This window comes from Manduca sexta, chromosome 27, assembly GCF_014839805.1.
Source record: "Manduca sexta isolate Smith_Timp_Sample1 chromosome 27, JHU_Msex_v1.0, whole genome shotgun sequence".
Lineage (NCBI taxonomy): Eukaryota > Metazoa > Arthropoda > Insecta > Lepidoptera > Sphingidae > Manduca > Manduca sexta.
Genome location: NC_051141.1, coordinates 15557128 through 15571891, shown reverse-complemented (window position 1 = coordinate 15571891; position 14764 = coordinate 15557128). Strand labels below are relative to the sequence as shown.

Here is a 14764-nt window from a genome sequence, read left to right as displayed (position 1 = left end):
AATCAATCTAGACAATTCCGATTATATTGTGTTTCAACGTACTTCGAAGCATATCTAAGGGGATCAAGCAGAGATACTGCCAAAAAAAATGGACTCATCCATACTAGCGTACTTAAAATGTTAAAAAACTATAAGGATAAATTTTATTATAATAGAAGGTTGGTTAAAAAATTGCATCCTGGAGATCCTGAGTGGCTACTACAATTTTGTCAAACTAAGTAAGTAAGAGTCTGTCCCAACTCTAATGATTTGCTTAACATGTGTGTGGTCGGACATGAGGTTGATCGCAATTGGACAATGTTATCTTGAGGCGACACGTTTTAACCGATTTTCTGATAATTGTAAAATTACAACCTACCGATCAAAAACATAGACTAATTTCTTTTTCATAAGTGTCAAAAAGTTATATGTCATTCTCTTAGATAAGTCAACGAGTATTTCATAGCATTTTTGTTATTTTGTCTCCCGTAGTTAATTTTTTGAATAATTCATCTGCTAGGCATGACCTTATTCTAATACGGCGATTAGTGCAGCGGGTTAGTTGACTTCACAGTTCATATTCCTCCGGAATTATTTCATCATCGTTCTTTTTGTTTCGTGATTTTCTAAATTTTATTATATTTAATCTTTTCAAATGTTGAAGGGTTAGTATTGGACGCTTACTTGGAATGACCAGATTTTTCCTGAGTTCTCAGAATTCCAGTCAACGATATGATGTTTTATCCCTTCTTTGACATTTCTTTTCTTATTTTCCCTACAGTCTTCGGAAATACTTTAAAAGCTATTAAGTTGTGTCTAAATGATAGTCTTCGTTGATATTATCATTTATCATTATTATAGATTTTGAGTGATACAGTTGAAAAATATGATTTCAAATTTTTAATTTGTCGCTATGTAATTTATTTCGTCGTTGTAAATTTAAAATCTATTATGTGAGATATGTATTTGAATTTGGTTTTAAATTTGCAACAATGCGACGTTTTATAGCGTTTTGAAAAGATTGATAGTCTACTGAGTTATTGAGTTATTTATGTAAGTAATATTAATTTTGTTGCTTATTTCTGTGTCTGGTTTTCTATGTCGTAGTAGATAATTTGACAAACCGGCATATACCAGATAAATATTGATTGTTGGGTTAGTATCTGTTTGATTGTAATTATAACCAGATAAATATTTTTTTAGATTAAACGATAATTATATAAAGTATATAACTATCTTGTTTTCGTCTTGTCTTGGTTAAAATTATAATTCTTCATTATCATTGGTTACTATTGTAAAGTATTGTGACTTGTGGTTATTGTGAACATTGCTCATAACCCTTTAAATTGACAAATATTATATTTTTGTCCTTCTATGTGCTATATTTCTGTGTTTGAGTTCTATGACCCGTACTATAAACATGCAAAATTGGCTTTATCCTCATGGAATCAGTCCGAGAAGGAGCTCGGTAATATGAAAAAAAATATTATTATATACATAATATATTGTGAAAACAAGAGTCGTACTTTTCCTATTTTCGCTATACTTTGTATCAGTTAGAAAATACAGTTGTTACTTTGACAAATTATTTTTTCATTCTGAAAAATAAAAAGAAAAACTCAGATTGTCACGGTGTTACTTTCTTCCTCTCCAGCCAGACTGACAGTGTAGTCGGATATTTCCAAAAAGACCCAAAGCCATCGGCTAGTACAGCGGCGCGTAACAATATATATATATAAAAGTTATACCTACTGCATTCAAAGATAGAAATTATTTAATATTTGCATTTTGTACCACACTCATTTCTTGGTTTCATATAAATCAAGTTCCCGCCCCTAAAAAACTGGGGGAATCTGGGCGGTTAAGGCATCAAGACGCAGGCTGCCGCGGGCTCCCTGCCTCTCGCAAAGGTAGCAATGAATCCTGATCCTTCGCTCCATTCCGGAAGCCAGAGTTAAGGTCCGATTTGTCGTGGCTCTGTCGGGAACATATTTCTCTCTCCCAACACATTCTCGCCGAGGCTGAGCATTCCATGGGAGTAGTTTTTCACTATTTCATATTTCGGCCTTACGATTTCAGTATGTATATACATTGTGCAGTGCGTTCAGTACTTATAAGTAAAATAAAGATTTGGTACCCATTACATGGACGGTTTTCAAGATACAGTTCGGTCGGATGGCTGTGCAAATGTACGACAACAATGTTCAATTTTAATAAGGCACTGACTCCAAATACAGTTAAAGTTATTATGCTATATTTTCACTCATTACAGAAATATTTTATTCGTAGTTGGACGTATCAGCAACATTCATAATAAAACTGTTATCAATATCGCAGTGTGTTAGGTATTCGTCTTCTATTGTTTCTACGTGCCGACAAATAATTAACCCAACGCCATTATTTTTATTAAAGGCTTCATTTTAAATCTTCTTTTATAATTCAAGCATAAGTTTGATTTTTACTGAGAATCGCAACGTCGTTTTTGCTACACCCCGAATGTTTCGGGTTGAAGTCCGGATGGTAATAAGGCCGCCGAAATACTGTGAATTGTGATCTTTTAATAAGTCTTCTACCTTGTACAAACTTCTGGAAGTGTTCTTTATTTTTTTAATTAAGTCGTATAATGTAATTTTTTTCGTGTACGCTTTTAAATTTATATTTTTTGCACGTAACTAAGTTTACATTTCTGTTTTAGTTGAGTTGGATGTTGGGTTTTCTTATAAAATAGTATAATAATAGGCTGCATTATGCACTTTCGGCATTTTTTTTCTGCAACTTCTTTGGTGTAAATCCTTCTGCACTTTCGGCATGCAACATGTTTATATCCATCCCTTTTATTAGGCTTTGTTTTAATCCTTTTTGGTGCAGGTTTTTTTTGAATATTGTGTTTTTTTGGGTAGCATATTCTGAAGGAGTTGCATTTACCTGCAAGGACATCTATGCTCCCTGCATAACACCCGACTACGCAATGGTTCCTGTACATGTTTTAGAACGACCGATTTGTTTTGCAAAATGCCAGATGGCGCCACGCATTTGTAGACATTTTATTCAATTTTTAAAGTTTCATGCCTGTTTATAGTATATTAATGATTTAAATAGTTCAGGTTAATTCATAACTACGATTAAAATTTTCGTAAATATGCTACAGATATAACTACTTATGCAGCGCTGTTGTCCTCTCAACAGGTCTCCCTAATGGAAGTTATTGAACAGTGAAGCTGAAAGTTTTACATCGTAAATAATGCAAATTACCTAGGGACTTAAATAGCATTCTTAAATGCCTTAAAAACATAAAATTTCTCTGAATATGACCAATTTCTTTGTCTTATTAATCATAATCCTCGGTAGTATAGTGGTTAGTATTCCCGCCTGTCACGTGGGGGGCCGGGGTTCGAATCCCCGCCGAGGAGATCTTTTGTCTTTTCTTTTAAACATATTGTCTTATTTTCAGCTTTTTGATAGTCATTCTTTTAAGGGTGTAATTTGATTAATCTTATTTGTTTTTAAACCGTTCCAGACATCTTTAAGGGTATATGTTTTATTACGCTTTCTCTGATTAGTGTCCCTCTACATAAGACGACATTACCACCGACGAATTCAATTGGGTATTTGACAAATTTTTGTAAAGTACTTTAAAATGTTCTAGAGTCTCTAAAGATACGCTTTACAATTATTTTTTTTATATTTAGAGCCATTTTAATAGCAAAAAGACAGTTTTAATAAATACATTTTGTGTTTCCCGCTGAAACGCTAAGTCACGTGACAAATAAATGGTGTGACGTCATGATGTAATAGTCTTAATGTAAACAATACGTGAGATTCGTTTATTATTCAAGATTATAAAAAGGCCAATACAATAAAATACCTTATAAGTAGCACACCTGATGGTATTATTAACTACATTTCTCCTGGTTATGGTGGCAGGATTAGCGATGTGTTTGGTTGAAAATTGCAACTTTTTAGATCATTGGGAACCTGGTGCGATTATACTAGCTGATAGAGGATTCAAGCATATTGAGCAACTGTTATTACAAAAGGGATGTAGTTTAGTGAGACCGCCAAGTGTATTAGTTAAGTCCAATTAAACCAAAGTTGAAGTTCGAAAAACTAAGGAGATAGCAAGTTTACTGATACACATTAAAAGTCATCCGACGTCTAAGGGAGTTTTCAATGTTAAAACCGCATTCAGTTGTCAATACAAATTTAATTAAGTTTTTGGACGATTGCATTGTTATTGCATGTGCCTTAATTAATTTACAAGGCTCCTTAATTAAAAACATTTGACGAATAAAAACAAAATTTAGAATAAAATGTTTTATTTTCCTATATTAAGTTATAAAAATAGGTTTTTACAATAGATTGTAAACATTATTCTTCCAAAACTTTACAACTTTAGATAAAATACCATTTACTTTGATCTCATCATACTCTATTGATATTACATGGACTATTATTTTTTTCAAATTCCCAATCTGCCACACAAAATAAACCTTTTGTGAAATTACTCACATACATTTTGCAAAAGAACTTAGACTGCAAACTTTTCTGTGATTGTGTTGTCACATATATAATATATAAAACTTTTTTGGCTCATTGGACATTTAATTTCAATAACTGTGTCACTCTTTAAAATACCATCTGGCGATGCAGCTACCATTGGGAATTTTTGGCTGATAATAAAACCACATTCTGCAATCTTGCCATATTTTTTTTCCAACTCCTTTCTTACTACTTCTTCCAATGATTTTCCTCTTTTTATGGTTGGAGTATCTGGTACTTTAGCTCCCATTATTAAGGCAACCAAGAATCCAACAGTTGTTTTGCATCGTGAAACATCAAATGCTTTTAATGCTTTTATTCCTGAAAAGAAAATTCATTTTTTTAAATGTTAAACTAATGACTGCCTGGTGGCCACATATACATTTATATCCCCACTAGAATGCCCTGTAGAATGGGTGCCCAACACCATATGAATGTGAACACAAACATCAAAGACTAGTAAAGCTACAAGACTAATTTACATTTTGAGATTGCATATCACATGGAAACATATAATTCCAATATATATTACTCTAAGACAGCATTTTCCAACCTTTCTTAGCTGTGGACCACTAAATGAGCAAAGATGATGACTACAGATCTCCTTAAATCACAATAAAATGCTTCTCTTAAGCACAACCTGAAACTTCATATAGCTTTAACATTGAAATCAGCCGACTCTAGATATGTCCAACGACCCCAAGTTGGGAATTTTGCTCTAGAACATTGATTTTAAATATCTTATTAGTTCAATCCTTACAGTATGAAATCACATTTAAAAGGGCAACATCACATTTAAAATACAATCAAATACCTATAAATAAATAATACCTTAACTCATGCCATGCTTGAGTTTTGTGTTGTGCTCGGGTCAGACTTTCCACAAAATTTATATTTTCTTGTGTAAAAACACCATTAATTTTGGCTAAAAACGTTTCACAGTCACTTCCTTTCTTATACTTGATGCTCTAATAATGCATCGAGAAGTGAAGAATGTCGGGCACTTTGTAATCAGCTTGATGTTTTAGGATTTGAGTTAGCATATGAATTAGCATCATCACCATACAACTGTCTTGATGATCTGTAAAAATAGAAATAAAGCATCACAGATAGCCACAATACGAGAAACTTTTCGTTGAAAAGATTTTACACAAATAACAGGTACCTAATCAGAGTAAGATTCCTCATAAGTTACGAAGATTGGTAACGTAATAATGCATTATTTATATTTATAGTCTACAAAGTAAACATGTACCTATCACATGCATGACACAAAGGTTATTTTATAGCAAAAAAAATAAGGCTAAGTACATAAATCAGACTGTAATCTATTGTGAATTGAACAAAATATCAGAAAAGGACAGTTTTGTACTTACAATGAAGTTTCCGCGTTCCTAAATTCTGCGGAACAAAAGTCCGGGTTTGAGGCAAAGAAATTTGCGATCATAAAAGACTCAATTTTGGCAAATTTGCACTGTCAGCTTTAATAAAACCAATTTCCATGTGTTTTTTCGGTAAAGTGCACCTTGGACACGAATTAATCATATAAATATTAATGAAACCTGCGAATGAAACGCGCCAAAATCTTTTTCGGAATGACAAGACCAAAAGACAAGACATTACATATAATACATCGTGACGTCACGTTCTCTAGTCTTGGTCGCTTGAGGCGTTTCTTGTAAATAATTCACAGATTCAAAAACTCTTATTTTTATTTAGGAAAATAAAATATTTAATAATTTTTATTTGTAATTTAAGTCAAATATTCTTAATTAGCACCTTAAATTATATAATCTTCAATACCAAATTTATTTATTTCTTTACTATGTCAAATACCCAATTATAGAAAGGTGGCAAACATGAAATCTTGTATTGTATTTGTTTACATATTTGTTAAGGTGCAAGTCCGAGAAGAGCTGCAGACTATCTGTCTCTCTAGGTCGGTTTTCTTAGGAACATGTAGAGATATCAAATTGAAATTTATATTTTACTGGCTTTTGCTCGCGGCTTTGCCCGCGTGAAGGAGTTTTCCGGGATAATTTTTATCCCAATTGATATGTATAGTTTTATTATGACCAAATTACACAAAATCATTATAAATTGTAGCTTACGTGTTATTCTGATGTATAACTAATATTAATATAAAGTTTGATCCAAATCCGTTCAGTAGTTTTTTCGTGAAAGAGGAACAAATATACATACATCCTCACAAACTTTCGCATTTATAATATTAATGGGATAGGATTCTCGGATCTACGGTATTTGTCAGCAATGAACAAAAAACAAACTTGTAAGTCTACGTGATCATAAGATATGCACTTGCCTCCGTCATCTCTACACCACCCCAAGGTTGACTGGGAGAATGCCCATGGCATTAAGTCCGCCTGTATACCATGTGTACAAAATGTAAATAAATAAATAAGTAAATATGACTATAGATGTCGTATAATTTGCGATTTTACAAAGTAATCAAAACATGTAGGGCACTTCCTGTTGACCAAGAAGCATGAAATTCGGGAAAAGGCAACATCTCACAACAAATGTAATATCTGAATGTAAAACTTAATAAAAATAAAACATTACTATTATAAACTTATTATACCTGGTTGGTTAGTCAGGTAGGATTGCAAGGTAAAGTTATATTTGCCTAGTTTTACATTACCTACTTGTTTATTCGGAATCATTAATGCCCAAATCCAATTCGCTATTTGTCGATTTTTTATACTTTTTCACGATACAAGATTATCTATTATAGCTTTTAATAGAACACGAAGTTAATTACAACTTTCCACCAATTTAATAGCGATAGCGATAGCAATGCTATATTGATGAGCCGACAATGAGTCATGTAAAAATTCGCAGAAAGCTTAGTTTGGTCGGTAAAAACAAGTGCGTTATTATTGCAGGAAAATATGATAGAGTACGTGGGCATGCGTCGTTTTACCTACACTAATGTGAGTTGTTTGAAAATCATATAAAAAACACTAATACAGCGCCCCCTAACTCTTGTCAACTTGTGGTGGACTGAAGGTAAAAGATTAGTTTGTTTACAGGTCCTGTAAAGAAACCACTATTTCTTCTACACGCTGCTCTCATGATACCAAACGTATCAGTAACACCGACCCTTGAAGAAATTCAAGAAGTACTGGTATTAGCTGGAAAACAAATAGCAGGCCTTTCTAAAGGCGTTGCTCAGTGGTCTGGAGGCAAAACGGCCAGGGTATGTTCTTGTATAATGTTTACAATGAATTGTGATGTTTGAACTCGATCTTCGTGTCGTAAAGCATTAACAGAAAAAAGTGTCCTGGTAATATTTTGTTTGCGCATTTTTCGCAGGGAAACTACTATTAAACGCATTGAAATTCTTAAATCAATTTACAATGCGAATTCACTAATGCATGTGCCTTGGCAAAACTAATGTGCCATGTTTAGAAGAGTCTGTATAAGAACTCTTCTTTTGTACTTTTTAAGGGCAACAATTACACAGTTATACGTAAAACTTAATGCGATTGTGAATGAATTAATTGGAAAGTTTATTTCTTTAATTTTGTTCTGTCACCATGCCTGTGGGATTAAAACACTTTTATAATTTAACACAATAATATCCTATATTTTATAATAAAAGCGCTCTTATCATCAGCATGTCACGTAAATATTTTAAAATGCCTGTCAAAATATACTACGCTTAACTTGTAAATAAACAAAGCATAATAATAAAAACTATTCTGTTTTTTTTTCCAATATCGTGATGTCAATTGTATTGTGTCGTTTCATTAACACAATGTCACAATTGTATGTGTGTGTGCGGGTGTGTCTTTGTGTGCAAATTCCATCACGCTTATGCGTTTTATTTCTTTGCTGCACTTTGGTGTCGCCTTTTCTTCCTTATGTAAATAACCTTCCCACTTTATTTCGCTTCGCTGTCCCTGTATGCTTCTATAGGTAAGCTGGAAGAAAATAGCTGGTCCCCAATCGAACCAGTTGTTAAACGTAGTCACGAAGCTTGACGGACAGGTTCAGTCAGGAACTCCGATGGCCGGAACACAGAAGACTATGAAGGTGGTAGATGCTGCTAGGATCAAAAGAAAGAAACACTACAGGCTTGAGTCTGAGGAGAAGCCAACATTTCCATTCCAACAGAGGAATTTTTATAATCACGTAATGGAGAATAAAGAGATAATGAAGACTTTGTCATTGTTGTCTAGTTGCACGCAGAACATCAAAACGGTTAGTAGGTATATGTTTAAGAGTAGTAGGTATGCATGGGCGGTTAATTTTAAGAATTTCGAGATATTTAAATCACATGGCAGACTCACTGAATGTATAGAAACCTTTATACACTGAACAAGCATATATATTATACATAGAGGTTTCTATACAATATTATGTTTATCTATTATTATGGATCTACCCCACGTCTCCCCAGCTAAAATAGCCGAGGATACAATCGATGTAGTTACACGAAAGCTGCCATTAAACCATCTCGCACGCCTATACTAACCGAACTTTGTCGGACTGGTGTTCATGTTGATACGGCTACGTTACTATTCCAAATTAAGACGCACTCCGTATGCGATCCGTATATTTTCTCGAATGTCCCCGTTCATTACTTTTATGAATTATATACCTATCGTGTGCTGAGACCTTTTTGAATAAGCGTCATTGTCTTTTAAACGTAGCTAGTCCCCGTAATCGTGGGGCTTTCTTTAGGAGGACATAATCGCCTTTCCCAAATACCTTTACAATTGCATTTCTTTCGTCTTGAAAAATCGAAGAAATTCTAAAATTACCATATGTACTTCATTTACATCTTGTAACGACATAGCATATGCCAGGCAAAGCTAGCCATCCGCCCTGTGGACTGGGGGCGTTTGGAGAATTCCACCACGGTATCCCCTGCCTGTCGTAAAAGGCGAAGGCCGTCCCTAATGCGCCGAAGAGGGCCACCGCGGAGTTTTAGCTGGTAGGCCGTGCATAGGTTAAGTTGTATATAGGGTTAGGGACTCGGCCCGGCGGTCGCCCGAAGGTCGTCATCAAATCCGGGCGGCTGAACGCCGGGCCGTAAGGCACGGCTACCCCAGCATAACCGCTCAGTCACCCCCTACGAAGGCTGGGCGGTAGTAATAAGGGACTTTCTCCGCAAAACCAAAAAAAAAAAGGCAAAGCTAGCCATGCAGCCATGTGCTAAGCCAAGCCAAAGCCAAAACCAAAGCCAAAGCCAAATCCAAAGCCAAAGCTAATACCATGCCACGGAGGTTGAATGCCGCAACTTCCACTCGAGCCAGCCAGCAGTATCAATATTGCCTATGATCCGCCGTTGATTGTTCGTGACATGACATTCAACTGTTAAATGACGGGTATAAAAACCCAAGGCATTAATTTTAATGGACATTCAATTTTGTGCGCTAGTATAAGGCGGAACGCTCTGAATAATAAAACATAATCTCTGAAGTAATTTGTATTTATAATTCTCCCTGTTTTAATATCTTTATTCCTAAGTAATGTTATTCCATGAGCAAACAAATTTACGAGGCCAGAAAGGCTGGTAATCATATCAAGGGGTGAAAGACTAGTTTACGCGACATTTTAGCCGCATTATTTCTGGTTTCAAATACATATAACTATAACTTAATGGTCAAAAAAAAATTGTGCAAGTGCCTAATAAAATAAAATACCGTGTGCTCTCTTACGCCATTGTAATAAGCAGATATCTCTTAAAAAAGTCCTACTGATTTTTTGGAAACTTCATAGACACTACGTATTTTATGGAGACCTAAAATATAACTTGTGATAAATACTCAAGCTTAAAACAATGCACAGCATCTATTAACTACCATCATATAGCACAAGGGCTAACTTTCAATTATCAGATAAAATTTATTCATAGGATAATGTATTAAAAAATCTATTTTAATGTGTAAAGTTATCTATTTGAATCGCTTTTATATTGAGAGATTATAAGTTAATTTATGGATTATGTTTATCTGACAAATAAAAAATCAACCCGAACTCAAATAAATCTTTTATTCTATGATTATCAGGTGATTATAATCTAAATACAATCCTTTAAAAGATTCGTACACCTTCTTAAAATCACCTTCTTAAAAAGGTGAGGACGACGTTCATGTTCAAGAAATATATCATTTTATCTTACAGGAGTTAAACACTTTAGTGAAGAGATGGCGTCCCTACCACTATTTATGGAAATGTGAAAAAACCTTACGGCAATTGCTGGCTTGGAACTTGAACGATTTTGAGCTTTCTCTGAAGAGACATAGTGAGCTCGAGTCAAAACTCTCAACAGAACCTGACGTCTTAGTTATTGGAAATTGTCTTGCAGTATCCACAGAAAAGTTGAAATTAGGTCTCAACACCGAATTAAAAAGTGAGGTTACCATTTCCTTATTTCAAAACTAGTTGTCTGTTTGTAATATCTTATATCTTTTAAGTTATACAGTAGGTATTTACTTATATATCATAGTTAGAAATATATCTGTTAAGTTATAAGTCCTGCTAATGTATCAATGGTCGGAATAAAATAATATACACCGTAAAATTTATCATAAAATATCTTTAGCGATATTGATAATATTTGTTATTTATCGTTACTAGATGGCACACACAGAATAAGTCAAGCAATGCGCAAAAAATATAAAAGGGAAATGGATTATGTGTACGCCATTATGAACGACCTAGAAAGGAAGTTAGAAAGACCGATAAGGGACCTAGACGATGTGAGGACAGTAATGGAAACGCTGAAGAAGATACGAGAACAAGAAGTCGATATGGAGTTGAAGATTGAGCCTGTTGAGGTGTATAGACATATCTATTACGAGTTTCTTTTTTTAGATTGACCTGATCAGTGTATACTTTTTTTTGGAATAATATAATTGCAAAACAAATTATCAATAAAAAAAAATTTGGCTACTTAGTAATTTTATATCGTTTTATTGACGTCTTCGTATAGGTAAATTTGGAAACTACGATAAGATACTATGTGCCTGTAGGAAACATTTTCAATATCGTTTATTTCAAACCACAGGAAGCTTTCAACGTAATCACACGTTATGAGTTACCGGTAAGCAAAGAAGATTTGGAGCAAGTTGATAACCTGCGATACACCTGGCAACAATTACAAGCCACAGCTCTCGCGTCTCACGTACAGCTGCTGAAGATGCAACCACAATTCGAAGACGATCTGCAGAGCAACTTAGACAAATTCAGGGAAGATAATGCGGATTATTGCCATGAATACAGGCACGCAGGACCGATGCAGTCAGGCCTCAGTCCTAGAGAAGCTTCCGATCGACTCATATTATTCCAAGTCAGTGATTTCCTGTTAACTTAAAATTTAGATAAACATTTGTGTTAAATATATTATCATTTAGAGTTACGCTAACATCAAAATTTTGTTTTTACACATATGTATTTTATTGTCCAGAATCGATTTGACGGAATGTGGCGAAAACTCCAAACATACCAGAATGGAGAAGAACTGTTTGGTCTACCCCACACTGAGTACCCCGAACTAGCGCAAATTAGGAAGGAACTGAATTTATTACAGAAATTGTACAAACTGTACAATGACGTCATAGACCGCGTTAGCAGTTACTACGACATCCCGTGGGGTGAAGTGAATATTGAAGAAATAAACAACGAACTCATGGAGTTCCAGAATAGATGCCGCAAGTTGCCTAAAGGGTAAGAGTAAGAATTTTACATTTGTTATTTTATTATGTTCTATAAGGTTTATTTAACCGGGTTATGCAAAATGGCTTCACTGTACTTTTTTTTATCGAAGTGAATCCCAAAGAAAGTGCCGACCTGAATCGGTACAGCATCCCCAGACCGTCGACACCGTCATGCTGACCTGCATAATTGCTTCTTCACGCACTGGGGCCTTATTCTCTATCCCGCACGTTATTTTGACAGTGTGTAACAAGCACGTAACACAACGCATCATGTTTAGGACTATAGAAATTTGGCTTACAGAATACCATTCCACACACATTTCTCGAAGATAACATGACACGGCCGCGTTACGCGTTTACACTATCATACAGAATAAGGGCCCAGCTTGAAGGACCCCTAGTTATAGGAACGACGGAAAACGTAAGCTGACATTCCAAAGCCTAATGGTGCGGCAAGTGTTAATGTTGAGTTTAATGAAATATTTAAAGAAATATTTTTTGGGTTCTAAGTCTTCAACTTGCAACAATGATATGCAATTTTTTTCTCTACGTTGCACATAATTTTAATTAAAATATTTTCACTCAACTATATTCTCAGTTCGATAATCATTTGTTATGACGCTGAAAACGTTACGATAAAATTTATCAAAATGGATCCATACCATAATGAGTTGATTGGTTGTAAAATGCTCGAAAGTGAATTTATTGATCTCCTATCGAGTACTTTAAACATTTTACCTGTGAGATATTGACACTGCACTTTTTAAAATGTTAGAGACATAATCTTTGTACGTATTTCTGGTGACATTTCTAAACTAATACATAACTAATTCTTGTCATACAAGAACTTTACAGTAAAGGCTGTAACAAAAAACAAAAGTTTTGACTTCTGATAATAAATTTTCTTTATTACCCTTCAAATATTATGTATTTTTTTTTACCATTCCACTAAATAAGACGAAGTATGGTTGACTCAACAATTTTATTCCTTTATTATCTACATACATAACATCACGCATTTATCCCCGAAGGGGTATGCAGAGGCGCAACTACCCACCCAACTACCCACTTTTCGCCAAGTATGTTCCGTCCCATGATGTGATAGGGGGCGAGCCTATCGCCATATCGGGCACAAATTCCAGACTCCGGGCTGATACTGAGCAGAAAAACCCAAATATCACTTTGCCCGACCCGGGATTCGAACCCAGGACCTCAGAGCGCTATTATACCGGACATGTAATACAACTACGCCACCGAGGCAGTCCTTTATTATCTAGAAGAGTAAAACCTTTTTATACACGGCGACATAACGCCCTTTAAAAGCAACTGGCTATTAGAAGAAAATCATATTTAAATGAGGTTCTTGACACATTCCATTATAAAATGAAAAATATTTAAATGGCGCATTGTGAAATAAATAATTTACATAATAAAGACAAATCATTAACGAATCATGACAGTATTTTATTTTAAGATAGTAAGGTGTAAGGCAAAGTGTAGTAGTTCGTCCAACTGGTAAACAATATTGAAAGTTTAACACACCAGTTCGCAGACTTTTGATGATTAAGCGTGAAGAGTTAGAGCAAAGGAACGAAGACCTAGTGCATACTTTTTTTAAGATTTTCTAGATTTCGCTACTGACATACGATAGTTCAGTTTTTGTACTCGTCGCTAGTAATTTCGTAATCTCACGCTTGTTACGCCAACTCACCTTTTATGCCTTATCTTATACTATGGTTGTGATGTGGAAAAAAAACATATAAATTAATATACGCCTACAATGATTTTAAATCAATTTGTAAATTAGGCTGAAGGAGTGGCCGGCGTTCTTCGCGCTAAAGAAGACAATCGATGACTTCAACGATATGTGCCCGTTGCTTGAGTTGATGGCGAACAAGGCCATGAAGCCTCGCCACTGGTTACGCATCATGGAGGTTACGAAGTATAATTTCGACCTGGACAACGAGGACTTCTGCCTTAAGAACATCCTCGAAGCGCCGCTTTTGCAAAACAAGGAGGATATCGAGGTGAGTGCGTAGGGTCACTCAACTTGCACCTTCATTTTCGTAGCTTACGAGATCAGCGGGTGCTAAAGAGAGAAGAATTTTGGGTGAGTACTTACATTAAACTATGATTTTTTTTTTTACATAATACGATAATCATATTTGACGTATCGAGTAATGATGTTATTTGTTTAATATACCTACATAATGTTATATTTTCTGGTGAGATTCTGGCTTAATGAGAATTTATGCATACGTGATCACCTTCAAAGTCTAAATCTATTATTGATTGGAAGCTAAAATTAAACTTATTGTTTAATATTAGTTAGTATGTGCTCTATAATAAAAAATATAAAAGCGATATTGTACATTTCTTGTGATGCAAGGTTTGTAAATGTAGATTTATATATTTTTTTCCATGTACCTTTAATAATTTTTATGTGCTACAATAACATAACCATATTTACAAAGCGTTCACAAACGTTTTATTTGTATTCTTTAGTTTTTATTATATTATTATAAAGTTTACTTCAAATGCCACAGGTTATTACA

The 14764-nt window shown here is 34.6% G+C and overlaps 1 protein-coding gene, 1 long non-coding RNA gene and 1 other non-coding gene across 7 annotated transcripts in view; 2 read left to right on the top strand and 1 right to left on the bottom strand.

Moving 5' to 3' along the window:
* LOC115445604 (dynein heavy chain 5, axonemal) overlaps positions 1 to 14764 on the top strand; it is a 148480-nt gene that overhangs the window by 34780 nt on the left and 98936 nt on the right. For 3 of the 5 annotated variants that reach the window (XM_037444012.1, XM_037444016.1, XM_037444015.1), the window contains 7 exons: positions 7572 to 7738; positions 8461 to 8745; positions 10675 to 10903; positions 11131 to 11330; positions 11561 to 11842; positions 11960 to 12219; positions 14017 to 14236. In XM_037444012.1, the coding sequence (XP_037299909.1) occupies positions 7572 to 7738; positions 8461 to 8745; positions 10675 to 10903; positions 11131 to 11330; positions 11561 to 11842; positions 11960 to 12219; positions 14017 to 14236 (1643 nt within the window). The remainder of the gene's footprint in view (positions 1 to 7571; positions 7739 to 8460; positions 8746 to 10674; positions 10904 to 11130; positions 11331 to 11560; positions 11843 to 11959; positions 12220 to 14016; positions 14237 to 14764) is intronic. The other 2 variants (XM_037444013.1, XM_037444014.1) reach the window with 2 other exon arrangements.
* On the top strand, positions 3318 to 3389 carry Trnad-guc. The gene has a single exon. It is a non-coding gene; the product is annotated as a tRNA-Asp (tRNA).
* Positions 4547 to 6274, bottom strand: LOC115444099. Its single transcript, XR_005113215.1, has 3 exons — positions 5895 to 6274; positions 5350 to 5599; positions 4547 to 4839 (listed from the first exon to the last, which is right to left on the bottom strand). It is a non-coding gene; the product is annotated as an uncharacterized LOC115444099 (long non-coding RNA).